Genomic DNA, 25,997 nt, shown 5'->3' with positions numbered 1-25,997 from the left:
TTTTATTGATCTCTAGCATCATACAAAGTCTGAAAATAACATGTTGAAGACTGTGGATGCTAGAGTGCTAACAAACAAACAAACTGAACCGACTACATACTCCCTCCCTTTGGGGGAAGAACAAGACTGAACAATATATATTTTTTCCCAAATTAGTTTTTAATGTGGAGATACTGAAATAACAGCGTACAACAAACAGACAGATTTCTTATACATTCTATACACAAACTTAAAGTTTTAGTAACTTTAGCAACTGAAAGGGTTTTACAGATAGTACTTTTGGACTAAACGACAATCATAATACTCACAAAGCTGAAGGGCAAGGGTCACACAAAGGATCGCGCCCTCACTGGGCTCACAAAAACTGCAGGTGTGCTTCTGGTTTGACGGGACAAGGTAGTGAAAAGGAAATCACAGCAGGAGCAAGTAGTTTTAAGAGCCACAGGACGGGGACAAAAGACTCCATATACACCCCCCCCCTCCCCCCAGTAACACATTCATATTGTTCACCTTGTTGACTTTTACAAAGCAAGATGTAGTTTTAGATCCAATAATTTGTTAACTCATCCCTATCAGCAAAAGAATTCTCTTCATATGAAACACACATGAGTTTGCTGTAGTATTTTCCAAAATATTTTCTTTTGGTTGGCTCGAGTCTCCTTTGGTGTCAGATGGATGAGATTTGGTACATGCCACAACAGAACAAAAGTGTCTACATGTTTACAACACTACCAAAAATGGTTTAAACTGGTTATTGTAGCTTCATTTCCTATGACTCAAAGCCAGTAATATCAGATTTATCTATCTGAGCCTGTTGGGATGTTTAAACGTAATATGAATTATGACCCATTCTCTTTTTTAATAACCAAACATTTCAAATTTTACTCTGTTAAGAACGTCAGACAGACAATGGTAGTTTCACTTTTTAACAAATCCAGCTATAACTGGGCTAATTTTGTTACTTTGAATACACACTTTTTTTTTATTTGCACTACAGCTGTCTCTTTTTTAATACAACAGGACCAAGCTGATTGACTCACAACTTTAAATATACAAACATATTATTCTGACTATCATTGACAGGCAACCTGAAATGTGTTAAGGAAGCAGTACTAATGATATGCCCGTACAGTTACACCAAGACGTAAACAACAATCAAAAACACCGTAACATTTACCAGCCAGTTACGGCTATGCGAGTTATGACCCTTCGCTGGACTCTTCCCCAGCTTCCTCGTGGGCTCTTGGATCCATCTGTGACAAAACAGGAGATTTTGATGATTCGTTTTCTCCTCGGCCTGCAGTGGTTGGGTCATCAGTTGGCTCAGCGCTGGTGTTGAGGAATGCTTGATACTGGTTCCAGAAGCCTGCTGAGCTCCTAGTGGCTGGAATGTTTGAGGAAGTCATAGATGTAGAAGAAGGAAGTTGGTCAGTGGAGGAACGGCGACTCCGGGCTGACGGACGTGATGTTTTGGATACCACGCCGTGATGCTTCATGTGCCCCTAAAATTGAATAGATTTGAAAGATTTTTATTTATAATCATCATCTTGTAAAGACAAATCTTAATAGAATTTGGGTAGGCTAAAATTGCACAGCAGAGGTAATTTTAGAGTCCAGCTTAATTCAATTCAGTTTAATTCAATTTATTTAGTGCCAAATCACAACACCAGTCACCTCAGTGTGCTTTACATTGTACAGTAAAGCACTTGGTGACAGTGGGAATGAAAAACTCTCTTTTGTGTAGGACAAAATGCTCTGTTCAACACAGTAATTGTGCAAACATAACTACACATCTTATTGATATAAATGATGGAACTTGTTCCTTACCTTCAGCCCACTGCGACTGGCGTACTCTTTTCCACACTCAGCACAGCAGTAGGTCTTCTTCTCAGGACGAGACATCGGAGACGGGAGGGTTGGAGCAAGGTTGATGGGGCCAGAAGCATCCAGTATTGAACTTGAGCCGAATCCACTTATGCCATCTGCCCGTTCTTCCCTCCCATATGAACTAAAATGAAAGCTTTGACGTGTCTCTCTTACAAAAGTGGCTGTTTTCTGGGGTTCGCCTCTTACTTCAGCTCCAGTGTTGTCTGTATCCTCCAAAGCTGACGTCAGCTTGGGTTCTCCTTCTGGCACAGTTGCTTGGTCTTGCTTTGGTGTTGTGGGTGGAGATGAGAGCTCTTTATCTTTATTTATGGGCTCTGGTGATTGGGGCCTTGGAGAGACTGGGTCTGATTCCAAGGTTGTTGTTGTATTACCGTCACAAAGATTGGGGTTAGAGGTGGTGCTGGGACAGGTGTAGGAAAAGGGATCATCGAGAGCAGGTGTGCTTTGCAAGTCCTCTACGTTTGATTTAGAGCCAAGGAAGGCATCGGAAGAGGTAGATACTTCATCCTCTCCACAGTCCATCTCAGTAGCAGTAGGTGATTCTGTGGTTTTGGTAACACTGGAAGTAAATGGTGAAGGGGTAGATTTTGGAAGATTGAAACCAACAGTGGCTTGTGGAACTTGGTTGTCTTCGCCAGTTGGTGAAGCTTGATCTGTCTGCTGGGATGCAGGCAAAGGGACACTGACAGTAAGCACAGGGGGGTCTGCACTGCCTGGTGGTGAAGTCTGTGTGGTGGGATTCATAAAGGGGTCAGGGCTTAGGTCAGAGGGGGGAATGTGGTCTGGGCTGGAGGGTGCAGACTTGCCTGGATTTTGAGTGAACTCAGCTGATTTCATACTGTCAGAGGCAGGGACAGAGGCAACTGTTGCAGTATTAACTTGTTGAGTTGGAACTATACTCTTTGAATGGCCTGCGAGGGGAGGTGTATTACTTGAAGTAGCATTTGGGTCAGTGCACTGGGACTGAGATTGTACCAAGGATATGGCTTTAGATTCAGCTGGCATCTCATGTGCAGAATCCTCTGTGCCATCTGGAGGCAATTGTCCACCAAGGTGCATACGGATGTGGTGCTGAAGCACGAGAGCATTAGTGAACTTACGTTGGCACAGTGGGCAAGAGTTCTGTACACGTGCATTGGGGGGCCGGGCATGATGGGTGGCAATATGGGATCGCAGACTGCCTTTGGTAGAGAAGGATCGTCCACATATCTTACATGGAAAAGGCCGTTCTCCGAGGTGTGTGGCCTGGTGCAGCCGCAATGCTCTGGGGCAGCTCAGCACTCGTAGACACACCCCACACTGATTGGATGTAAGGTTACCAGCTGGATCTGTAATCAGTGATGGTAACATGCCTCCTGCCATGGCACTTGCTCCATTGGCACCCATGCCTAGGGCAGCTACCATTTCGCGAGTGAAGTTTGAAACCGAAGTAGTAACAAGGCTAGAAGACAGTGGAGATGCCATGACATATGTGGTAGAATTGCTGGCATTTGTGAAACTACTGTTTGCTGAAGTTGCTAAAGAGGTAGTGGTACTGCCAGATAACATTTCCATCACAGAATTGGAAGTATTGGAAGAACTCCATGGAGAAGAGGAAGGTCGAGGGGCCTTCTCTAGCTTCTCGACCAGCCTTTGCAGCTTAGAGGTTTCCGATGTAGGAGTGGGGGCTATGGAGGAAGGCAGGGAAGATGCATTGGTAGTTGTGGGTGGACCTGTGACTTTAGGAAAAGAAGAGAAGGGAAAGGAAAGCTGGGAATGGCTTGAAGAAGCATGTTGGTGGGAGCCTGGAGCAGAAGGTAGAGGGGTGCGGAGCAAGCCCAAAGCTGGATGGTTGTAGAGGGATGAGTGTGCAGCTGGGGTAGAAGAAGGTGTGGAGACAGTTGGGAAAAGAAGCTTAGGTAGGTGGGCTAGCTGGGAATAGGCAGCAGGGGAAAGCACTGGGGCATGGGGAGGAGTGTTTTCATCAAAGTGATGCTGCTTGGCACCCTTGAATAATCCTGTGATGGCAGAAGATGAGGACAAGGAAGGGTTTGAGAGAAGGGAGGTTGCGAGAGATGAGGTGGAGGAAGACGATGAGGAGGATGAGTTGGATGAGCCAGTTGTGATAGATGCTGCAGCAGCTACCACTGCAGCTCTGTTAAATTGCAGGAGAGAGTGGGAAATCAACGCTAGATCAACACTCGGGGGCAGGGGTAGGGAAGATGGGGTCGACCCTCCAGAAGCCCCTAGTGGTAGCCCAGTACTAGAACCACTGATTTCCAAACTGTCTCCAGATGTTTCATCCTCAGCCCTATTTTTTCGCTTCTTCTGTATCGTATTCATGGCACTAGTACTGCTACCGCTGCTCATGTTTTGTCCCATATCCGATCCCGCAGTAGTCCCTAATGCAATCCCAAACAAAGACGGTGGCAGAAGTGACAGCGAAAGCTCGGGGTTTTGTTCTCTGTGCCGTAGGAAATGAACTTTGAGGTTACCTCGTGTAGTGAAGCGGCTGAGGCAAACTGGGCACTGGTAGGGTCGTTCCCCTGTGTGTGAGCGGAGATGTATCTGCAGGGCTGAATCACTGCTGAACATTTTTCCACAAAAGCGACAGGCATGCTGGAGACGGCCGACAGTGTTGTTGGAACTGGATGCAGAAGAAGATTCTCCTCCGTTAGAAGCAGATTGCAGAGCATGTTGTGAGTTTGGGACTATAGGTACTGATGTGGGGAGGGGTGTGTTAAGGAAGGAGAGACCACTGTGCCCGCTCACTGAAGTAGTATTTGGAGACTTCTCATGAAGATACCGACTGGGTAGAGCTAATGACAGTGCTAGCGGATAGGTGGAGGAAGCCACTGTGGTGGCAACAGAGGAAGAATTCAAGGGAGCTGATGAGCGAGAGCTCACCCTTGTGAGACCATGAGCACCAGCTGCCCCACCTGTTTCCTCCATCTGCACCTTGTTAGGCTGCAGGATTTGAGACAAGGAGGTGCATTGCTGTGTGGGCTTGTTGACTGCTTGGGAGGGAAGCAGGGAGGAGAAACATGCTAGAAGAGGAGCCATAGAGGTGGAAGGCTGAGATGCAGTTGGCTGGGTTATTGGACTAGATGCCCTTTTACTGCCTTCCAGGCAGAGCTGAGGTACAGAAGGGAGAAGATGTTGGGCAGGTGTGTCTATGCTATAGGAGGCTCCACCAAGGCGCAGGACCTGTCTACAGATCTCCTCTGTTATCTGCATCTGGTGAATTTGTCTTTGCTGCAACACCCGAAGCTCCTCCAGGATCAAAGCTATGCTCAGCTGGGTCCTAGAAGGTGCACCCGAAGCAGATGACACTCCAGGGCTTGGGGTAGGTGTAACAGGACTCGGAGGGCCTTCGGGCACACGACTGGGGCTTCCAGGGTGTGGTGGAGGACATAGAGAAGCAGAGGATGAGGAGGAGGAAGAAGAGGTTGTGGTGGTGGCTGATAGTCCCAGCTTGGGAGAGGCCATTTGTGAGCTTCTGGGAGGGTAGGTAACAGCACTTACGAAAGCTGAGGAATTGCTGGCAAACAACTTGAAGCCAGGTGAGAATTGTATGTGGGATGTGAGAGGGGAGTAAGGGAAGTCTGATGAAAGGGAGGGCTGTAGGTCTTTGAGAGGCTGCTGGTGGGGCTTTATCGGTGAACAAGGTAGGGATTGACCCTCAGTAAGTTGAGAGGCGATCTGAGAGCCCTTGAGAGATGAACAGAGCGTATGGGGCAGCTGGGAGCTTTGAGGAGAAGACAAAGAGCACAAAGTAGAATCCGTGATAAATGAAAAGAAGTGTGACTTCAGTGCCGAGGTGTCATCTGCAGGTATTGAAAAAAAGGAAAAGAAATTTAGGTGGCTACTTCACGTGAAGGGTATGAAAAAACAAATGGTCTGTAGGAGGTGAATTTTGGCCTCAGGGGTTAATTTCCAGCCAACTAAACTAAATGTTTTTTCCTGTTCTCTTTGTGCTGCTTCTTTACTGCTGTCTGCACACAGACACACATGCTTGCACACAAACACACACATGCACTCAGAATATACTACTCACCCGCAGAGGAGACCACCTTGTTTCCAGGGAAACACACACAAGACCTCCACTTCCCTAAAATAAAATAAGACGCATCCTAAGGCAATCTTTCATCTATGCCTTTCTTTCTTTCTTTCTTTCTTTCTTTCTTTCTTTCTTTCTTTCTTTCTTTCTCCATTCAGTCTGTCTTACTGAAGAGCCCATCCCCCACTGGCCCAGTAGGGGTGTCAAGAGTTAGTTCTTAGTCAAGTACTGAACACTTTGCAGGGTATCTGACTGGCTAGTAAAACTGACTTTAAACAGTTGGGGGTCCCATTCCTGATAGGCCAGCCAGAGGAAGAGTTTGTCGTGCAAGCAAAACAAAAAGGCCATGACAGACATGACGACTCAGCAAATATGTTCTGCAAGCAAACTCCGTAACACTTTGTATACTCACGTGCACCCAAATGCATACAGAACTTCCTGCTGTTAGCTCAACAGCTACAATTTTGTGACACAATGGGGTCCCTATTCCTGTAACTGAAGTGGACAAGCGGACACAAATACACACAACTGTGTGTACACACACACACACGCGCGCACGCCTTCACACACACGTCTTTGTGGGCATGTTCATGCTTCAGTGGCTAGCAACAAAGCTGAATGGGGACAATGGGCTGTTGCAGTTAGAACACCTTATACAGTGCCCCACAAAGTTTCTTTTTCCTTGACCTTCTCGTGCTCACGTCTTTGCTTCAAACCCTAACCCTTTTCATAGCACACGCCTTCAGGTTCACCTTGCATTGTTTTTCAGTGATGCTGCTTTTGATTTATTGTGTTTTTCTGAAATGTGGGTGGTCTGTGTGTTTGAAACTGGCAGTGTGAGAGGAGTGAAGATACTTGGGTTTAATAGGGCCAAGGAAGCAGCTTAAGGCTTAAACCTGCACAGAAGGAATTAAAGCGTCTGCACTCAAATTATTCCAGCAAGCCATTTTCTTAGCACAATGCTATAACATGCACATTTAACTTTGGTTAAACTTTTAGCGCAAATGAACTCAATTGAAACACTTAAATTGAATTAATAAAAGGCTGATTAAGAGTAAATGATTACATCTCAGTCAACAAAGCTTAAAATATAAACAGTAAAAACATATTTGAAGTCCCAAAGGAGCTAATAGTCATTTTAATTTAAACTGTAAATGTACATCCTAAATAAGCACTACATTTTAATGTACTTGTGTAAAAGGCACAAAGCGCATACTAAGAAAAGGCTAAGTCTCCTATACTACGGCATCCAATGTGAATATCGTCTTACTTATTATTGATCATTGTTCTATTGATTTATATAGTCTATGTCTCACCATGCTCAAGTTTCCGACAGGCACCCAGGGTCAGGCTCATAAGCTGCTGGGGTCGTTTCTGTTTCCGACGGGACATGCTTCAACAGGATGGGACCGACGCAGGGGCGCATTGGCCAACACACAACTTTTACTCTGTCTCCCTGCGCACTGAAAAAAGCAGGTAACTAAATTACTTAGACAAAAAAAATGAAAGAAAAAAGAATTAAATAAATAAAGACAAACTACAGTATGGTTTCCAAAAATCTGACACCGGGTGATCCGGTTCGATTAGACTTAATAAAGTGGCTCCACGTTTGTGGCATTGTGGAGAAGAGGGGGGGAATACAAGAACCAAAGAGGCATGTGTGACAGTTTCTCTCAACAAGTCTTTCTATTCTGAAAACACGGCGTTGGCCCTCCTTCTCTGGACACACACACACTCGCACACACGCATACACACAGCTCACTTGTTCATCCACTACTTTGCATTCAAATGGCGAGTGAACACCCCATCTTTTGAGCCGAGAGTCCACTGCTTCTGTTCGGTAAACCCTTACACATTTACGCACAAGTTCATCACATTATGAGTCCTCCCCGAGCAGTCGATTGTTAAAACGTAAAAGCTGATAGTGCGCAAGGAAGGAAGAAATCCGTATCCGCTAAAACCTTGTTTCCCGAGACTATAAATCAAACGCATCCTGTCACGGGGCGTGTTGTCGAACACCGACACTTCAAAGTGTGCGTGGGCTGTGTTCCCCCCTCCCGACACCTCCACAAACAGCCTCCTGCGTGAGCTCGGTGAAACAGAGCGCCTGAAATCAGGTGAAATTTGCAACAATGACGTCGAGGGAGCTCAGCTGAGTGAACATCACCCTCTCCGAGCCTCTCCAACACATAAGGCCACTGACTGGAGACACAATGCTCCCTTTTCAAACCTCATCACGGCTGCTTAGCACGTGGAGTTGGAAAAAAACACAGCCATGGTGAGGAGAAAAATACATTTTCCACTTGGGCCCGTGACAGTCCCCCACCCAAAGAGCATCCACCTTCTTCCCTCTCTTACTGGGGCTTGGGCAGAATAATAATGGAGCCAAAATTCTAAATCAGTAATTAATACGGGTAATAACCATCCACTAATCTGACGTTCTTAACAGCAAGATTATATTGGGAAAAAGGCTTTCTGTCCAAACCAGGCAGTGATTTCGGAATATTGTAGGGATTAAAAAGGAAATCATTTGGCTAATAACCTACGTGTCATTGTGTAATCGCTGGTGTCTTGTAAAAGAGAATGAAGCCATTACTCTAATAGCAGACAAACAGTCGAAGCGGATAATATCATCCCTTTTAACCTGGTCTCCATCATTCCAACAAGGCCTTCTTATTCTTCTTAATATTAGTATGATTTTCGTGCCATCTCGCCAGTTTGATCGCGTATACAAAGGCTGAACGCGCGCCCGTGTGTGTATGTGAGCACCAGTGTTTGGAAACCAAGCTCAAAATCTGGCCCTGAGATGCGCGTCCCCGCTACTGTACGGCGACCTGTTGCACGCCACGCGCGTTCCTACATCATAACAAGTTATGATTCATAAATATTATGACTTCTCCGGAAAAAAATGCAGTCCCGGATGTGCATTTCCCCCACAGGCCGCGCGTCGCCGACACAAGCCCGTTAAATATAACACAAAGAAAACTTACCATGTTCGAAACGATGAATTTTTGGCAGCGATATTGTGTAATGACAGGAGAGAGAGAGGGAGAGAGAGAGAGAGTGGGGAAGCCGGGGAGCTTGTGTTGGGAAAGATCGGCTCCGTCTCTCAGCCGGGACACTGGCGCAGCATTTTCCTATTCACTGCCAGGGATGCGCAGTCACACAGCCGCATTTTTTTCAATTATTTATCTCCGTAGAAAACCGCGTTCTTTCTCTTATGACAAAAGGGTTATTATGCCTGAGTGTGTTCACCCAGAGTCCAGGGTCAGGAGCGAAAGCAGGACCGGTGCAGATAGCCGTAGCCTGCTCGCTACAAGGGGAGGATTATGTTTTTCCCCCCCTTGGCCGTAGATTACGTGTCGCTCTTCCTCCCCTCTTTGTATTTGTCGGGGCCTGCTCCTGTCCGGCCTGTCTGCGCTAGCTGCGGTACTGTCTGTCTGTCTGCTAAGCTGGCTCGGTGTCTGTCTCCCTGTCTCTTATAATTAATGGCCCTCGCCGCCAGACGGTCCTTAGGGAAACTGTGACCACGGTTACCTCCACATTGGCTCTCAGTGTGCATGTCACATAAGAGTGCAGGCCCGGGAGCGCGCACACCTCTGATGCAGACATGAATCCATGTAGGATTTAAGTGACAGAGGTTTCCATTGATAAAAATAACAACCACTACTGAGTCATATTATTACCCTCCTAGGACCTGGCGTCCACATATGTGGACATCACATTTTGGGTTATTTAGACCAAAATACTCAATTTTGCTCTACAGGGGCCTGATATCCACTTACGAGGACATTATACTGTTACTGTTCTATCGAAATTTCAAACGAATATCCTCATGTGGCTCTCGTTTTTCTTAGAAACAAAAATCAGGTAAAAAAAATGAAAATCTGGTAATTCTTTGTTTTTACAATCATCGGGTCCCAATCAGCCCAAATATCAAAGAGAAATTAAAAATGCATGCCGTGGAAGAGTTCGGGTCTTAGGAGGATAATGATTTCTTTTTTTCTTTTTCTTTTTTAAGGTTAGATATCTCTGTAGATGTAGTCCACAGACTGATGTTGTATTGAATTATCAAAAAAAAGAAAAAGTGAGCAGCCCACTTGAGCCACTCTATCATTATATTTCGTTCATTTTGGAGACAATAATGTGAAAATCAGTAGAAGTAAGTGATGATATAAAGAAAAATTCTAGTCTCCTCCAGAGTATTTACAGGCAATTTATCTTTCTTTGGTGACCCCTATGAGAAAATATGAATGATTCATGTTCATGCACCGCTTATATTAGTGTTAAACAGTGTAAAAAGCTTCTGCTGTGAGTTTCTTTGTGCATTACAACGCTTATTTTGTCAGCTAATGATGTAGTTGTGCCAGCAGCCTCATTTTTTATTTGTATTACTGTCATGATATTGATTATTGTCTTATCTTAACTCATAAGAATGTCTCCCTATAAGCAGACAGGTGCGGTGGCTTGTGTGCTACAGCAATAAAGCCACTAGGTGTCTCTCAAAGACATGTTAAAAAAGAATACCAGTGCTACGTAATTAGATACTGAACGAGTTTACAATATCTTTTTAATCAGTTGATTGGACACATCTATATAAGGTCCTACAGTTGACAGTGCACGTCAGAGCTCAATCTGAACCATGACGTCCAAAGAATTGTCTGTGGATCTTCAAGACAGGATTGTATTGAGGCAAAGATTTGGGGAAGGGTAGATCTGCAGCAGGAGGTCCCAGTGAGCACTGTGGCCTCTATCATCTGTAAATGGAAGAAGTTGGGAACCACCAAGACTCTTCATAGAGCTGGCTGCCTGGCCAATCTGAGCAACTGGGGTAGAAGGACCTTAGTTACACCAGCCTCGTGTGTGGAGGAAACCAAGCACTGCTCACTAGATTGAGTGGAGTGCAGGTCAGACCACCAGAGGAATAATTCACATAGCCTATTGATTCTGAGGCTGTGTCCCCTTTGTGAGAGTAGTAGAAGATTGTGAAATGGTAGGCAAAGAACAGAATTGTGGCTGCTGCCACCACCAAACCTATGACCCCCTATGGCTTCACTTCTGTCAAAGACTTTCTATCTGGCTACAAATAAGCCTGCAAGGCAGATAACAGAGGATGGTGACAACTAGAATCTGGTTTGGTCAAGAAGGCATGATCCAGAGTCACGTAGACCAGTGAAAGTATCCAAATGGAAAATGAGATGAGGGTGGATACCAGGATACCAGAAATACTTCTCTGCAGAAATCAGTAGCGCGAAAACCACATTGGAGGTCAGATCAGTGTGCGCTATTAAAAATTCTGCTTATGATTAAGACAGTTGTGGTCCTGACCTGAATGACATCTGACAGGAGCAGTTTTATGGGAAAGATCAGAACTGCTATGTCTTCTTTTTTTATTAGACACAAGCAGGCATGGCAGGCCATGAAGCTTTCAGGCAGCGCATCTCACGTATTGTAGAGTGTGACGCCTGAGAAAATCCAAAAAAATCCCCCCAAAACATAAATGAGTTACCTGCAGAGTCAAAATCCTACTATTACACCAAGAAATTAACTAAATAGTAAGAGAAATATCCATAAAAGTCCAGTAAGTACAGCTGTGATATGATTTAGGTTTAAGTGACAAAACACAAGCTGAGGATCTGTTGTACAAACTTATAAAGAGGGTCCATTTATTTCATTGAATTACTCACCTGTGCATCCGTGGTTTATCTTTTTCAATGAAAACATACAAAGCATTTAATAAAAACTTAAATACAAAATGCATATTTGGAATTATGTTATGTGTTATTGTATGCATGTTTAGCTGTGGAGCAGGAATAAATTCTGGAAATCAAACTCAACAAAAGACCATACACGGTAGCTGTTAGTGGTCACAACGGAAGGGCAAAGTGAATATCTGCTGCATTTTCTTTCCTCCACTTGTCTACAGCTAGATATCATGTTGGTATTAAAAACACACACGAGGAGGATTAGATTATTAGTCAGTGTGATATATTATGATATATAATTTCTTCTTGTCTGTAATTGTCTGTACAACCAAATTCCCCCCTGTGGGACAATTAAATGATTATTCTATTCTATCTGTTCTAATGAAGCTCGTTAATGACAGTTCTCTGCTTTGTTGCAACCTCTGCTAGCGAAAGTCCACACCTGTACGGCTTACATTTTATAACAATGACAGTGCTGCACATGCTGCAAATATTTCATTTTTCTAGTTCAACATCTGCAGGCATTCACTGTTCCAGTGTCTTGAATGATACAAAGTTGAAAAATAGAAACATCAAATTTCATTTGCTTCACATTGCCTTGTGTTGCTCACATCACTTCCTGTTATCTAGATTGCATTATACCTTAGATTGTAAAGTGAGCGCAGTACTCAGTGTTAAGGGGAAGATATTTGTTTTTATTGTTGTTAGGGGCCCAATTGAGCACCGTCCTGACACCTTTACATTCATACCACTCTCCAAAAAGAAGGAAAATGGGACAATGGTGGTCTGACTGGATCTCGTAAATACCTACATGTCCTTACTCAAATAAAGGTAAAGAGACAGTGAGTGCTACTATGGTTCAGGGATTATGCTTGACTACTCTAACAACCTCATTCTGATCCTCTTGCCTTGTCGTTGAGACTTACGTTAAAAAAGTGAGTTTTGGATGCACCATTTTACTCTTAAGAGTCTAGTGAATAAAGACCCCTTTATGATCCATCCATCCATCCATCCATCCATCCATCCATCCATCCATCCATCCTAACCACTTTTCCAGGGCGCTAAAAATTATCCTACCTGGCAGTGGATGAAAAGCAGGGTACACCCCAATGGGCCACCAGTCTATCACAAGGCTAACCCAATAGATAGACAACCATTCAGGCTCACATTCACACCTACAGCCAGTTTCAAACCACAAACCAGTGAAGGAAAAGTGTTTGCAGCCTGAGAGACACACTATCCATCCCGGCAACCAGCAGAGAACTCAGACTTATTAGAGGAGGTTTAAGGCCTCTGCTGCTCAGAACCTACTACATGCTGGATATCACTGAGGCCAGAATTTGTTTAAACCATGGGTCCAGAGAATAGTCGCAGTTATGGTAGCACCACATGGGCACGAGCATTATCACCCGTCTGATGGTTTTAAGACCCAAAACATCCTATGACTTTAGGAAACATTACTGATTGAAGAGTCCAGGATATTGTACATTCAAATTACTCATACTGTTAAGTCAGTTAATAAATAACAAAAGAGGTTTTTTTTTGTTATTTATTAACTCTTAGCTTCATGCCTAATTCTATGAAGTTACATTGTCATTAAAAAAAACAATAACATTTGAATATTTCAGGAGCTAATTGGTGTTTCTTGAATGGATGTGGCAGGTCTTTGAAATTTTGAACCTTTATTATAATGAAAAAAATGGATGTCATCAGCTCTCGTAAGTTCACATTTCTTAGAGGTGTCTATTAAAGCATGAAAATTACAGTAAGACCTCAATACAGGATGCTTCCTCCAAATTTTTAGATTTTTCATCAGAGATGCCAGGAGAAAAATTGCAAAAATGTTCCCTTGACAAAAGTTCTGTGATTATTTGCTTTTCTGTGTGCAACCTTGTGCACCGCATCTTTGTGCCGAAATCCAACCCAATCCATTTCTATACTGAATATTCTGAAGGTCGTGTTTTTAATTGTAAAAAAGGCTTGGGGAAGAAAAGAAGAAAAAACCCCAAGGTCTTCTTTCTCATGTCTGTGCATGGAAATGTTGGCAGAAATAAAACAAAATTACTTTGTGTAAAGCTGAAGACCTGTGTTTGAGAGCAAATAACGCACATATATTTGTATTCCTTAAGACAAAAAGAAAAATTAAATATAGAGGTAAATACCTCGCCCTTCTGAGCTTGCTGCATATGTTGTTTGTTTTGTCCCCAGTATCACTGACTGAATGGTTCACGTTGATAGTTTTTGTGATGGGAAAATACAGTAGTATGCATGTGTGTTTCTTTTTTTTTTTTTTTTTTTTTTTTCTTTTTCTTTTTCCTGTCCCGTTTGGCTCTTTTGCCATCAGAATTGTTGTCTAAAGGCAAACAAAGATGCCCAACGGATTTACTTTACCAAACTGACCATCCCAGCCTTGCCGTAATGGTCCATTTGATTCACCTTTTATTGTTTATTTTATTTTCACTTACTGAATACGGGACAGACTTGACTGGGGGAAAGAAGGGGAGAAAGAAAGAGGGAAAGAGAAACAGCTGAGAAGAGGGACGGGGGAGAAGGGCAAAAGACAAAAACCAACAGAACGGGCAGAGAAAAAAAAATGCATATATCAATCACCTGGATCACCTGCTGAGAAAGAAAAAAGAAAGCAAGCAGAAGAGAACAAGAGTAATAGAATAAACAACATCACAATGATATATGGGAATATGACAGTAAATACTAAATGTTAAACATTATTGTGCAGCACATAAGATCAACAGAACACAGTGTGCTTTGAGGTAGGAGCCAAAAAGGGTGTAGTTTGTGGGTGTGATCACCCGTGTGTACACCTGTGAGCATGGACGCGCTTGTTTTTTGTTTTTTAAAAGGTTCCTTCACGTAATAATCTGCTAGAGGGTGTGGGGGGGCCACAGCCCCGTCCTCCAGGGCGTGAAGCAGGTGTGGAGGAGATCAAAACTCCAGACATCCAGAGGCCCCCAGAACACAAGAGACCAAGGAAGACCAACAGAGGGGCAGCTGCGCCACTGTCCCGGAAAGAGCTGAGGAGAGTCCCAGATGAGGGCTCACTCAGCAGCTGCGGAGCAGAAGCCAGGGGGAGTTGCAGTGACGCGCCCGTGAGCTCCGCCGGCAGCCAGCTGCGCCTGAGTGACCGAGCCCCAGGCCGAGAGGCCGGGGGCACCCCACCTCCGAAGTGGCCCGAGCGAGCCCCAGGCTCCAGGCCCCGATAAGCGGCCGCCAAGGAGTGAGCCGGTGTGTACCTGGACGCCCATCCCCGGACACAACCACCAACGCACCGATGTCTGAGGGGGTCCGCCACTGGCAGGGGAAGTGGTGGTAGGGGGAGATAGGCCTCCAAACCTTGGAGGGCCTGAGATGTCCCCAGAGAGGTGGCGCCTGACACCCAACCTGACATATAGACACAGACATACAGGCACACACAGATACAAACATCCATTCCCACCCTCATGCTCTCATATGCACTTACTCCACACTCAACCAACGTGGAGACAGACATAAAGAGACGTTGTACACACGATCACACTCCCCAAGCGTACTCTACAAACCGGGTCTAGGTGCCCCCGCCCCTGGAGGGGGGAACTGCACCCAGACCCAGGTGGTGTTTCCCTTTTCCCTGCGGTGGGGGGAGGCAGACCGCCCCGACTCCGCAGCAGCAGGAAGGCTCCACACTCCAGACCGCAGTCGGACGGCCAACTCCTCCTCCTAGTCCTAGCCCCCCTGCTCCAGCAGGTCGCAGAGAATGGGGGTGAGAGAAGACTCCAAACCTCCCTCCACCCGCTCATTGTAATGTTGATGCATGTGTGTTCTAAGGTGCATTTAAAACCCAGGAGGGCATGGAGCTACCTGCCAGAGAGCAGCAGGTAAGCGCATGGTCCCTCCTGCTAGCCCTCAATGTCTACGTGTATTTAAAATTGAGAGGTGGGCAACGATGCCAGGGGTGGGGTGTACACCCTGATGGTACTTTGGACTCCGTGTATCGTGCCCACCCCCAAGATCCTATATGTATGTGTAATGAGAGTGTGAGTAATGTGAATGTCTAAGTTGTGGGATAAAATTGAGGCAGAGGCAGCCAGAAGGGGACAGAGGGGGGGGTAGCCTCCTCTGCACCCTGGTGACATACCCCTACTCCAAGGCCCTGCATGTGTGGGTGGTTGTGGTGGAGCGGGAAGAGGGAGGCAGCTGGAGATGGGGAGGGAAGGAAGGGAGGGGCAAGTGACCCCTCCCTGGGGCCAGCTCCCCCGCTGACCCCAGTAGGCACCCCCATGTGTGTTTCAACAAAAAAACCAAACCTCTGTTATAAGTTCACTGGCCCAACAAAGTCAGGTAAAGCTAAGCTTGCTGAAAGCTGCAGTCATGTTTCTGAATGACAAAAACAAACGTATGGAAAGCGTTGGACATGTGGGACACACATGGTGTAGGACAGCTAGAGAGGAAACGCTTTATGTGACGCTGACATGTTTTAAATTGTGCAGGGACACGATGTAAACTCTAACCCTAAACCTTGTATCTTCAGAGTTACCTAATCAATTTCCCTGCCCCACTCCCCCCACTTTTGCCCTTCCTCCCATCTCAGGATCAGCTGACCTCTCTGAGTGCAGTGAATCTGTTGGGATTAGCCTCCAATCGGCAGTCTGATCGCACACAACTCACGCACTCACAGATGGCTTTAGTCTGCAAACACTAAGAAGCTAACGGGTAAGGAATGACACTTCTGTGGCTTTTTTAGTAATTTCTAATGATACATAGTTGTTAGTTAAAGCATTAAAGTTTTGGGGGAAATACAGAAAAGAAGAGCACATGTAAAGGAAACTGAGCCAGCCATCTGTGTCAGATGATCTCCTGATCCCTCCACTGCAACAGCTTCAGTCTAAGTGCAGTTAATGCTCGTCTACAGTCAGTGTTACAACACCTTTGCTACTATTTTAAAGCAAAGGAACCACCATATATTACACCTGGGTTTATTAGATAATTGCTTTGTTTCATTTGATAATGTTTTAAATATCTGATAGTATATATTATTGTAAAGAAGAAGAAGAAGAAGAAGAAAAAGAAGGGTTTTTTTGGTATTCTATGTCATTTCTAGCACTTTTAGTTGTGCTGATATATTCCCTGACAAAAGTGGATGAGGCCTTTCTGATATTTTTGTACACTTTCAGCATGTTTTCTCAGTAAAACCGCTTACTTTGTGAAGTATCTATTCATAGAGCACAGTAGGCAAAAGCCCAGTAGACAGGATTACTGGTCTGAGTGCACAGTTGGAGTGAAACAAGCATTCCCAGCTTGTCACCATTCCAGCGCTGCCTGTGTGTGGTTCTGTCTTGTGTTAGTCTTTCTTATACATCACACAAACATGTTAGTCTGTACAGTTGTTGATATTTGTACGTTTTGTGTGTTTGCCGCTTAATCAATGTGCTTATTTGTTTTCGTCCTGTTGTATGAAACCAGTGTTTATAGTATCCTTGTCACGATGGCCTCCATGGATGAAGAGCTGACCTGCTCTGTGTGCCGAGACACCTTCAGCCAATCCCAGCCCCTGCCCTGTGGTCACAGCTTCTGTCCTGCCTGTGTCCGGGAGGCCTGGAGCAGCCAGGGTGAAGGAAAAGGTCGCTTCACCTGTCCCCAGTGTCAGGAGGAGCACGGCGAAGTGCTGTGCGACTGCTGCCCTCCCGAGGCAGAGAAAGGACAACCGCCATTGGCAGTTAAGACCTGCCTGAGGTGTGAAGTGTCGCTGTGTGCCGAACATCTCCGGCCTCATCTTGAGAGACCGGTGTTTAGCACCCACCTTTTGGTGGATCCGCTGGGCGATCTGTCCCAGCGAAGGTGCCCGGCGCACACAGAGCTGTTCCGCTACTACTGTGCTGATGAGAGAGTGTACGTGTGTGGCGACTGTCTGCTGGAAGGAGGCCACGCTCAGCACAAAGTGAAAGCACTGAGGCACGTGGAGGATGATCTGAAGGTGTGCTGGATGGATAATCAATTAATGTATGTTTTTATGTTAACGTGTGGTTGCTGTAATACCTACTGGGTGATTTTTGCAGGTCATCCTTCAGACACTGCTTATAAAAGCAGAGGAAAAACTGAAAGATGGAGAGCGAATCCTCAAAGAGCGTGAGAACATCGATTCCACCATGGTAGTGAGTACACATATTTATCTGTGCAAAGGAAATCTAATGACTCATAAAGCTGTTCGTACCAAAATCACAAGTCATGTGGTTTGATTGTGTCTCAATCACTGATCTGCCAGCAATCCAGTATTCTGTCCTCATTGGTTCCAGGATTCTCTGAGGCAGGACGATGCCCAGGTGGAGCAGCTGGGCTCAGACCTGCAGGTCCAGGTCAACAAGCTGGTGGTGGCACTGAGAGACATCACCAAGAAGGAGAGGCAGCAGGTCATGGATCGTGTGCATGAAGACTGCTCCAAAGTGAGGGACCACATGCACCACACCCTAAGAATCCAGCACTATCTGGCCTTACTGCTGTCAGAGACAGACCCTTTCCTGCTCATCTGGGTGAGTGTAGCATTAAGTTTTTCCAGAACTAGGTCATGCAAACGAAACTAAATTATAGCTTAAGACAGGATGCACCAGTTTCCAGTAACGATCCAGTCCAATCTCTGATTGGGAGATTAACTGTTGTACGACTGCAGAATATCATTTTTAGCCAAGGAAATCCACCACTGTAGTCCTGACTGGAATATGCTGCAATACCCTACATATATACACAGTGGCCAGAGAGTGAAGCTTTACAGCAGATCACACATTTAGCATGGCTACATATTAGGGCGATTTGAAAATGCAAAAATGTAAAAATGTAGGAATTTATAGAAAAAAAATCTACCTGAGCACATTCACATTCACACAGACAGCTGCTTTTCATTCTGTTGGTGCATTTTTCTCAGCTGTCCTTGACTTTTCTTTTCGCAGGCCTTTCAGTCAGATGACACAAAGTAAGTCCAGAACAAACCAGTCAGACTGAATTAGGACTCGTCCTGAGCTGTGTTATGTTGACGTGTGTTTGGGTTGTCATGTTAGGGAGTGTTATTACAGTGGAAGCTCGAGAGAAAAGAGAGACAGAGAAACAATGAAAAACACAAAATAATAAAGGCGTTATTTCATTTGTGCTTTTGATTTGTAGGTTATTAGCTGAGCTGAACAGTCCACTTTACATCCCTGATCCCATCAGCGCAGACAGGAAGCACATTCTGGAGGACATCGAGCACAAGTACCGCGAGTTCATCACTGCTACCCTCCGCTGTCTCAGTGACCTCAAGAGGGAACTCTGTGAGTGGAATGAATGTGTGACACTTACCTGCCCCGCTAATGATTTTAACGGAATAGCTAGACATTTTGGGGAATGAAGCTTGTTAGCTTTCTTGTTGAACCTCAGAACTTAACCCACATGTCAGAGGTGCTCTGTTAGACTGAGATCTGGTGACTGTAGAGGCCATTTGAATTCCAGTGTAATGTTCAAGAAACCAGTTTGAGATGATCTGAGTTCTGAGTGACATGGTACATCATCCTGCTGTAAGCAGACATCATAAATTACATGGCATTTAAATAATGCTCAGTTGGTCTTAAGGTGAGGCTCCAGAGTGCAGTCATTTACATATTCAATTTAGAAGTGAAAGGTCAGCTAGATAGATAGATAGATAGATAGATAGATAGATAGATAGATAGATAGATAGATAGATAGATAGATAGATAGATAGATAGATAGATAGATAGATAGATAGATAGATAGATAGATAGATAGATAGATAGATAGATAGATAGATAGATAGATAGATAGGACCAATGGCACCTTTGGTATGATGGACTGTAAGCAGTCTTCTATGTATGTAACTATGTAACACCTCTGTAGTCAATGACCTGATTTTTCTTGACATTGTTTGGAGTTCATGTTTGATAAAACCTAAAGAATGTGTTTGTGGGTTTTCATTAACACGTAGATGTCATTAGCAAATATTTCTCAGTTGGTTTCTATGGTTCACTGGAGGACACACTTGCCGACACTCAGAGACTGACAGCTTGAGCAAACAAAACAAAAGCTTTAATAAGATGCTGCTGGTAACTTACAAGAGTCTACGCAAATTCAAAAGCAGCAGACATCAAAATCCCAAATAAGGACACAAAATCTAAGCTGGCACTAAAAACAGGAAGACAAACATAGTGATCAACAAAGGCGGGGAACAGAGGAGCACAGACAAATACAAAGGTAGAGACATGAAGCTGAATACACCAGCAATCTGTTTAACAAACTCTGAGTCTAACGCTGACCTCTAATCCCAAGAAGAGAAACTCAGTTTTGAGTCCAGAATAGCAAATCAGAGTCAGTTCAACTCTAAATATGTTTGCCTTGAGCTAAATAAAGAAAGCATCATCAATGGAGTTAAAACCATGATGAACCATCTATGAATGTGTTGAATAAATAGGAGATGATGTTTATGTTAAAAAGCACGAGTTTAATGACCTGAATTATGCATATACATGTTTGTAACGTTTAAGTTTAAATATATTTATTCAGATGTAACGCAGTGGGGACAAAATGAAGGTGACAGCAATTGAGGATGTAGGTGTGGCTCAAAAGCATATATTTATAAATCTCTGTTTTGCATTTTAAAAGTTCTGTTTTGCTCCATAGAAATGGGCGAACAAGTTTAAGTACTACGAGGAAAGTAACTAAAATTTATCTCTCTCCTTGCAGTAACCAGTCCCTTGAGTCTGGACACAAACACAGCTCATCCTCTGTTGAGCATCTCGGATGACCTGCGCTCAGTTACACGAGTTAAAAACCGCCTGCCTTGCGCTGCTCATCCCGAACGTTTCGACCACTGGCCGCAGGTCCTCACCGTCCAGACCTTCTCCTCTGGGACTCACTACTGGGAGCTGGAAGCCGAGGGATTCTGGGATGTGGGCATCTGCTACCGAAGTATTGGACGGAAGGGCAAAGAAGGCAATGCATTTGGGAACAACAAGGTACAAGTGTGCCGCAGAGCCAGAGTGGTTAATCACACTCGTTCCAGTGTTAGATTTTGTGTTTTCTTTGCTAACTAATAGAATGAGCAGGAGCCTCTGTTTGATGCCTGTCCCTGACATCTCTCAGTCTGTTTGGCATCAGTGAAAAAGATTTTTTCCTTCGAACATCTCATCATTCATTCAGTCAGAGTGAAACAGTAAATTTGGCCTTGAAAAAAAGTGAACCTTCTTTCTATTTTCCTCTGGTGCACTAAAGCAGTTCAACAATTGTATTCCAGTTCTATTCTTTCCTAGTCTATTCTTTTGTGTACATTTAATTTTATGTTTAGGTTTTTTACTAAAATCACTGCCCTGATTTAACCGTCAATGATCGAAGCACATTTTGCAGAAGGATGAGAACATTTACAGTGATACCTTCCTTGTCAACCACATGCAATTTAAGATATAGCCAATACTTCCTTGGAACGCTGCAGTGATTTTTGCTCAACTTAAAATATATATCAGTTACTAAAATTATCGCCAGATCAATTTCCCCCACATCAGTAATTGTTTGATAGTAAAGTTTCAGCTGAAATGAAAACATCTTCCTTGATTAAACCCCTTGTAGGTTTCATGGAGCTTGACACAGCAGCACGATAAAAAGCTAGCCGCCTGGCACAACCGCAGGAAGACCCGCCTCACATACCAAATGACTGGGAACCGCGTTGCTGTAGCCGTGGACTACAGCTCAGGCACCATCACCTACTCAGAGGTGGGACCGTCTAACAACCTGATCCACCTCCACACTTTCTCCACCACCTTTACTCAGCCGGTGTGCCTGGGCTTTGGACTCTACAAAGCTGAGCTCAACAGTCGGATCACTATTGTTAAAGTCTGATGTGATGAAGAGGACAGCTAGGAGGATGATGATGATGAACTCTGTGCTGTTTTGGCCATTCCAAAATAAAGTGCTGTTGTTTTTTCCCCGTCTGTGTAACTTACGCAAACCTCTGTTGGAGTCTTTGCCATGAGCTGCTGTTTCTCTGCTTCCTGCTCTAAAACAGAGCTTTAGCTCTTCCTCACCAAAGAGACAAAACTGTGTCTTCTAAAGCTGCGATCAGCTGGCATGTGAAAACATTTCCAGAAGACACCCAAAGGGAATTTGATACTTCCCTAAACACTAGATGGAAAGGCTCATTTCAAAGGGGACCAATTATGTTCATTTCCAGTGTTGGGCAAGTTACTTTGAAAAAGTAATTAATTATAGTTACTAGTTACTTCAAAAAAGTAACTGAGTTAGTAACTGAGTTAAAATATTCTAAAAGTAATTAGTTACTTTAGTTACATTGTTCAGCACCTTGATTCCACAGCAATTAGAAATAAGGATGGCCTTTGTTTATAAAGTAATGTAGTTATAGAAAAGCTGGAAATTTGTTTGGCTGATATTAATATGATAAACTTGAACTTTTTTCTCACTCCAGCCTTTCTTAAACATCTCTGAAGCTCTACCTCTGTTTTGGGATTTCCTGTCTGTATCTAGGAGTGTCTAGACATTAAGTGCATGATCAAAGAAAAGCACAAAAGCAGCATCTTTATGGATCAAACGGTGCTGCGGATCGAGGAATCCAGCTCTATTTACCACATGCATAAAGACCTGGAAATAAATCTCGCTGTCTTGAAGATGGCGAAGGATCTTTTGATTCTTGTGAGGAGATCAATGTTTTGTTTGGGAATTACAGGGGGGGAAGGGGAGAAAACTGCCACTCACTTGCTAACTTTGCTCTTTGAAGCTGCTCACACTTATTTATCTTTTATATTACGTGAGTGGGCGGATGCAGCATAAAGGGTGAGAACGAAGCAGATGGAAAGGAGGGAGAGAGAGAGAGAGAAGGGAAAGAACAGGGAGATAGACAGAGAGATCAGAGCAGTCTCTATCTTGGTTGTGATCAGCCATGCTGTGAATTAATGTGACAAAGGAGCGGGACAACAAGGATATTTCAGTCCTTCAGATATGGAATACACGATCCTTTGCATGGGAACAGGTGATCCTCTGTTTATTACTTTTATTATTCTCACAATCTCATAATTTTGTAGTCAGATCATGTTTAGTCACTGTTGATGAATAACACAATGAATTGTGTAATTCCTTGAATGAGGAAGCATGATGCATTTGTCTCTGAATAGCTTTGTTGAAGCTTAGAAGGAAATGTTTTCACCCTGTTGCTGATTTTGCACAGATAAATGGATGATATTTAAAAAATTCTACACTTTGAAATGGCATTGGAGGCGTGGGGGGGGGGGGGGGGGGGGGGGGGGAGGGGGCTTTGCATTTTACTCATTTCAGTGAGCTGAACCAACAGAAAGTCTTTCGAACCTGCAGAGAAGATGAATGTGTGTACGTGCGGCTACAGCGTGTGTGAGTGTGCGCAACAAGAGGCACAAGTGGGAGAAACAGCGAGCGTGTGTGGCAGACAGATGGTCACTCAGTGGAGTTGTTCCCCATCTCTCTCTCTCTGATTCCCTTCTGGGTCCTACATCCTCCCCCTTGTCACCTCTCCAAAGTCTTACCTCATCTTTTTTTTTCCCTCTCTTCCACACCTTTTCCGTCCTCGTCTTCATCCGTTAAGCCCGGACTTGGATCTTCACTCACCGTGCCGCCCCTTATCTTTTCTCTGTCTCTCCCTCTCTTCCCCTCCTCAGCTACATCTCTGCTTATTTTTTGCTGACGACATCAACTTGAAAATATCAAGAGATTTTTTTCTGAGTGTCATTCTGGACCCTGTTGACACAGCACAAAGGACACTGAAGAGATTTGGGGATTTGTCTGGGGTCAAAAAGGGGGAAACTCGAAAGAAAAGACTGACAGATATGACCAGCAAACCAATCTGAGTCAAAACTGCCTGGAAAACATAGACTTTTCTTTCTCTTTCTGTTCTGATATAGTGTTTCTTTAGCCGTAGCATGTTTATTTATTTTGCAGATTGCCCAGAGTGACTATTGTCCTTAGAAATTAGAGATATTTGACTTAAAAAAAAAATAAAATCTCAGGTTCAGTCATGCACCTCGGGTCAGTCCACCCTGACATCCTGCTCCTCCTGGGCATGCTCCTGTTGTGGGGACCTTTGGGATCCAGGGGCCAGAATGACACAGAGCCCATCATCCTTGAGGGGAAATGTTTGGTAGTGTGTGACTCCACGCCTTCGTCCGAGCCCGCCGGAAACGCCCTGGGCATGTCGGTGCGCTCTGGCTCGGGTCGGGTGGCCTTCTCTGCCAGCCGCCAGACCAACCACGAGCCGACAGACATGAGCAACCGCACCATGATCATCTACTTTGATAATGTGAGTTATCAGATATCCATGTTTATTATGCCCATTTGTAGCATACTGTGGCAAATTGTGACAGGTTTATTTTTTACAGTACAGAATGGGCAAACACACAAAAGGCTCTGTGCTATCATTTTGTAGTCAGGTGTCTTCTCCCATTGGGTGTGATAATGAGCTGATTGCTAAACTTTTGAACTTGTAGTGAAGCCACATAATGAAAACATGGTTGGATTATGCTGCACAAGCTGCATGTCCATGGACATTTTAGAGGGAGGGAGGGATGTATTAAAATAGGTCTCAGTAGTTTGGAAGTAAGCAATCTGAACAGACGAAAAGAATGACCCATGTCGTGACTTTATCATCCCCCGTCTTTTTCCTGCTGTCTGTTCAGATTTTGGTTAACGTGGGCACTCATTTTGACCAAGAAAGTAGTGTGTTCCTGGCACCAAGGAGGGGGGTGTACAGCTTCAACTTCCATGTGGTGAAGGCCTACAATAGACAAACTATTCAGGTACGCCCACTCAACTCTGTGACTCATAGCTGTGGTTCCAGTGGATCACTCTCTTAATCTCGCTGGTTCCCATCTCTTAGGTTAGCCTGATGGTGAACGGCTGGCCAATGATTTCGGCATTCGCCGGGGACCAGGACGTGACCAGAGAAGCCGCCACCAATGCCGGCCTGGTGATTATGGAGAAGGGCGACAAGGCCTACCTCAGACTGGAGAGAGGCAACCTGATGGGAGGCTGGAAGTACTCCACATTCTCAGGCTTCCTGGTTTTCCCCTTGTGAGAAAGATAGAGGGTTGAAGCGCTGCAAAGTGAGAATGATTGAGAGAAAAAAGGGGAAGAGGTGGTGGGAGAAAAGAAAGGCTTCAATCTGTAACCTTATATAGTGCATGAAAAGATGGCTTTTATGCAAAAATGAGATGATTGTTCAAATGGACCAAAAAGAAAATGAGAGTAGATGGCAAACATAATTTCTCTGAGGAATTCATTTGCTCTGTTTTGTTTGGTTTTTTTTTTATGTCTAAATGCTTGTTATAGGAGATACTTTGTGGCAAAATTCTAAAGTAGCCATTTAAAACATGGGCTTCTGTGCTAGAGTACCTAAAAGCTTCTGTTCTTAAGTGTTTCAACACTGCTGTGCTCCACATGCCATCCTGTCTATGTTTAAAAAATCTCTTTATTCTAGTGTGCTGTATGACTGCTGTTCCTCTATATGCCTGTTAGTATAATATAACAAATGTTTATTTACAAAGAAATTTCTATCAAAGACCAAATAAAATAGTCTAAATCTGGCTCAGTATTTCACTTTGAGTATGCGAGCGAGATTGATTTCAGACAATATCTGATGAATCACCAAGACCGCGACTGTTTAATCTGCTTATACAAGGCAGTATTTCTCATCCCTTCCATTGTACCCTACCTAGTGCCATGGCAGCTGTTTGTAAATATAGATCCCACCAGCAGAGCTGGCATTGGCATGGACCGAAGGGACCAGCGTGGGACCCGGTATGAAGTGTGGTGTACGGTGGATGCTCCTTACAGGGCCGCAGACAGATGGAGGCTCTGTCGAACAGGCAGGTTCATCTCTGCAGGGCTGCCGTGGATAAAGTGTGGGGTGCTGTCACATGTAGTCACTTACGCTTCCGTGGTTCATGCCCACCATCTTCCTCTCTCTCTCTCTCTCTCTCTCTGACTTCCTTTGTCATTTTCATCCTTCTGTTACCAGAATTATACATTTATGAAATTAGGATGATAAGTAAAAAATTCATAAAAATGGAAAAAGCCTAGATATGAATTCACACTGTCATATTAATGCTCCCAAAGAAGAATATCTTATTAAATTAACCTCAAGTCCTAGGCAGGAAATGATGGCCTTTCTAAATAAATCTCAGAAAACACAATGAAATCTTGCAGTGTTCGCACAAATGTTAAAATGTTTTTCTTTTTTATACTTTACACCTAAGTGCCACTGTACTGATTGGTTCACTCTTCAGCCACGTAGAGTGAGTAACCTCCGTTTTGCCCCGAGCCCCACAAGGACCTGCAAATACAACAAACTTCAAAGCCATTGG

At 44.3% G+C, this 25,997-nt stretch overlaps 3 protein-coding genes across 7 annotated transcripts in view; 2 read left to right on the top strand and 1 right to left on the bottom strand.

Moving 5' to 3' along the window:
- The window catches only part of trim110 (tripartite motif containing 110), a 41,608-nt gene extending 20,028 nt beyond the window's left edge, over nt 1-21,580 (top strand). Inside the window, exons 1-8 of one of the 3 annotated variants that reach the window (XM_024806063.2) lie at nt 16,261-16,338; nt 17,089-17,599; nt 17,682-17,774; nt 17,919-18,152; nt 18,567-18,589; nt 18,778-18,923; nt 20,347-20,618; nt 21,226-21,580. In XM_024806063.2, the coding sequence (XP_024661831.1) occupies nt 17,111-17,599; nt 17,682-17,774; nt 17,919-18,152; nt 18,567-18,589; nt 18,778-18,923; nt 20,347-20,618; nt 21,226-21,495 (1,527 nt within the window). In that variant the 5' untranslated portion in view covers nt 16,261-16,338; nt 17,089-17,110 and the 3' untranslated portion in view covers nt 21,496-21,580. Of the gene's footprint in view, nt 1-16,260; nt 16,339-17,088; nt 17,600-17,681; nt 17,778-17,918; nt 18,153-18,566; nt 18,590-18,777; nt 18,924-20,346; nt 20,619-21,225 lie in introns of those variants that run through there. The other 2 variants (XM_012923013.5, XM_076876567.1) reach the window with 2 other exon arrangements.
- Nucleotides 139-9,313, bottom strand: sall2 (spalt-like transcription factor 2). 3 transcript variants are annotated; one of them, XM_004565358.3, is made up of 5 exons: nt 8,917-9,313; nt 7,243-7,389; nt 5,924-5,977; nt 1,828-5,693; nt 139-1,502 (listed from the first exon to the last, which is right to left on the bottom strand). In XM_004565358.3, the coding sequence occupies exons 2-5, from the start codon at nt 7,316-7,318 to the stop codon at nt 1,200-1,202; spliced, it is 4,299 nt and encodes a 1,432-aa protein (XP_004565415.2). In that variant the 5' UTR covers nt 7,319-7,389; nt 8,917-9,313; the 3' UTR covers nt 139-1,199. The 3 variants fall into 3 exon arrangements, with proteins under 3 accessions (XP_004565415.2, XP_004565416.2, XP_012778464.2); XM_004565359.3 differs by lacking the exon at nt 5,924-5,977 and having other exon boundaries at nt 8,917-9,312; XM_012923010.4 differs by lacking the exons at nt 5,924-5,977; nt 7,243-7,389 and having other exon boundaries at nt 8,917-9,060.
- Nucleotides 21,581-22,936: 1,356 nt separating the features above from the next.
- On the top strand, nt 22,937-25,218 carry cbln12 (cerebellin 12). Its single transcript, XM_076876568.1, has 3 exons — nt 22,937-23,935; nt 24,312-24,431; nt 24,512-25,218. The coding sequence occupies exons 1-3, from the start codon at nt 23,654-23,656 to the stop codon at nt 24,707-24,709; spliced, it is 600 nt and encodes a 199-aa protein (XP_076732683.1). The 5' UTR covers nt 22,937-23,653; the 3' UTR covers nt 24,710-25,218.
- Nucleotides 25,219-25,997: the final 779 nt, after the last annotated feature.

Source organism: Maylandia zebra, linkage group LG18 (genome assembly GCF_041146795.1).
Source record: "Maylandia zebra isolate NMK-2024a linkage group LG18, Mzebra_GT3a, whole genome shotgun sequence".
In the NCBI taxonomy this organism is placed as follows: Eukaryota; Metazoa; Chordata; class Actinopteri; order Cichliformes; family Cichlidae; genus Maylandia; species Maylandia zebra.
Note: the sequence above shows the minus strand (reverse complement) of the source record. Positions and strands in the feature narration are given on the sequence as shown.

Coding starts and splice junctions, on each gene's coding strand:
- cbln12 (XM_076876568.1), top strand. CDS start 23,654: ATGCACCTCGGGTCAGTCCACCCTGACATCCTGCTCCTCCTGGGCATG. Junction 23,936..24,311: donor TGATCATCTACTTTGATAAT/GTGAGTTATCAG, acceptor CTGTCTGTTCAG/ATTTTGGTTAACGTGGGCAC. Junction 24,432..24,511: donor ACAATAGACAAACTATTCAG/GTACGCCCACTC, acceptor CCCATCTCTTAG/GTTAGCCTGATGGTGAACGG.
- sall2 (XM_004565358.3), bottom strand. CDS start 7,318: ATGTCCCGTCGGAAACAGAAACGACCCCAGCAGCTTATGAGCCTGACC. Junction 5,978..7,242: donor CTGTCGGAAACTTGAGCATG/GTGAGACATAGA, acceptor ATTTTATTTTAG/GGAAGTGGAGGTCTTGTGTG. Junction 5,694..5,923: donor CAAGGTGGTCTCCTCTGCGG/GTGAGTAGTATA, acceptor CAATACCTGCAG/ATGACACCTCGGCACTGAAG.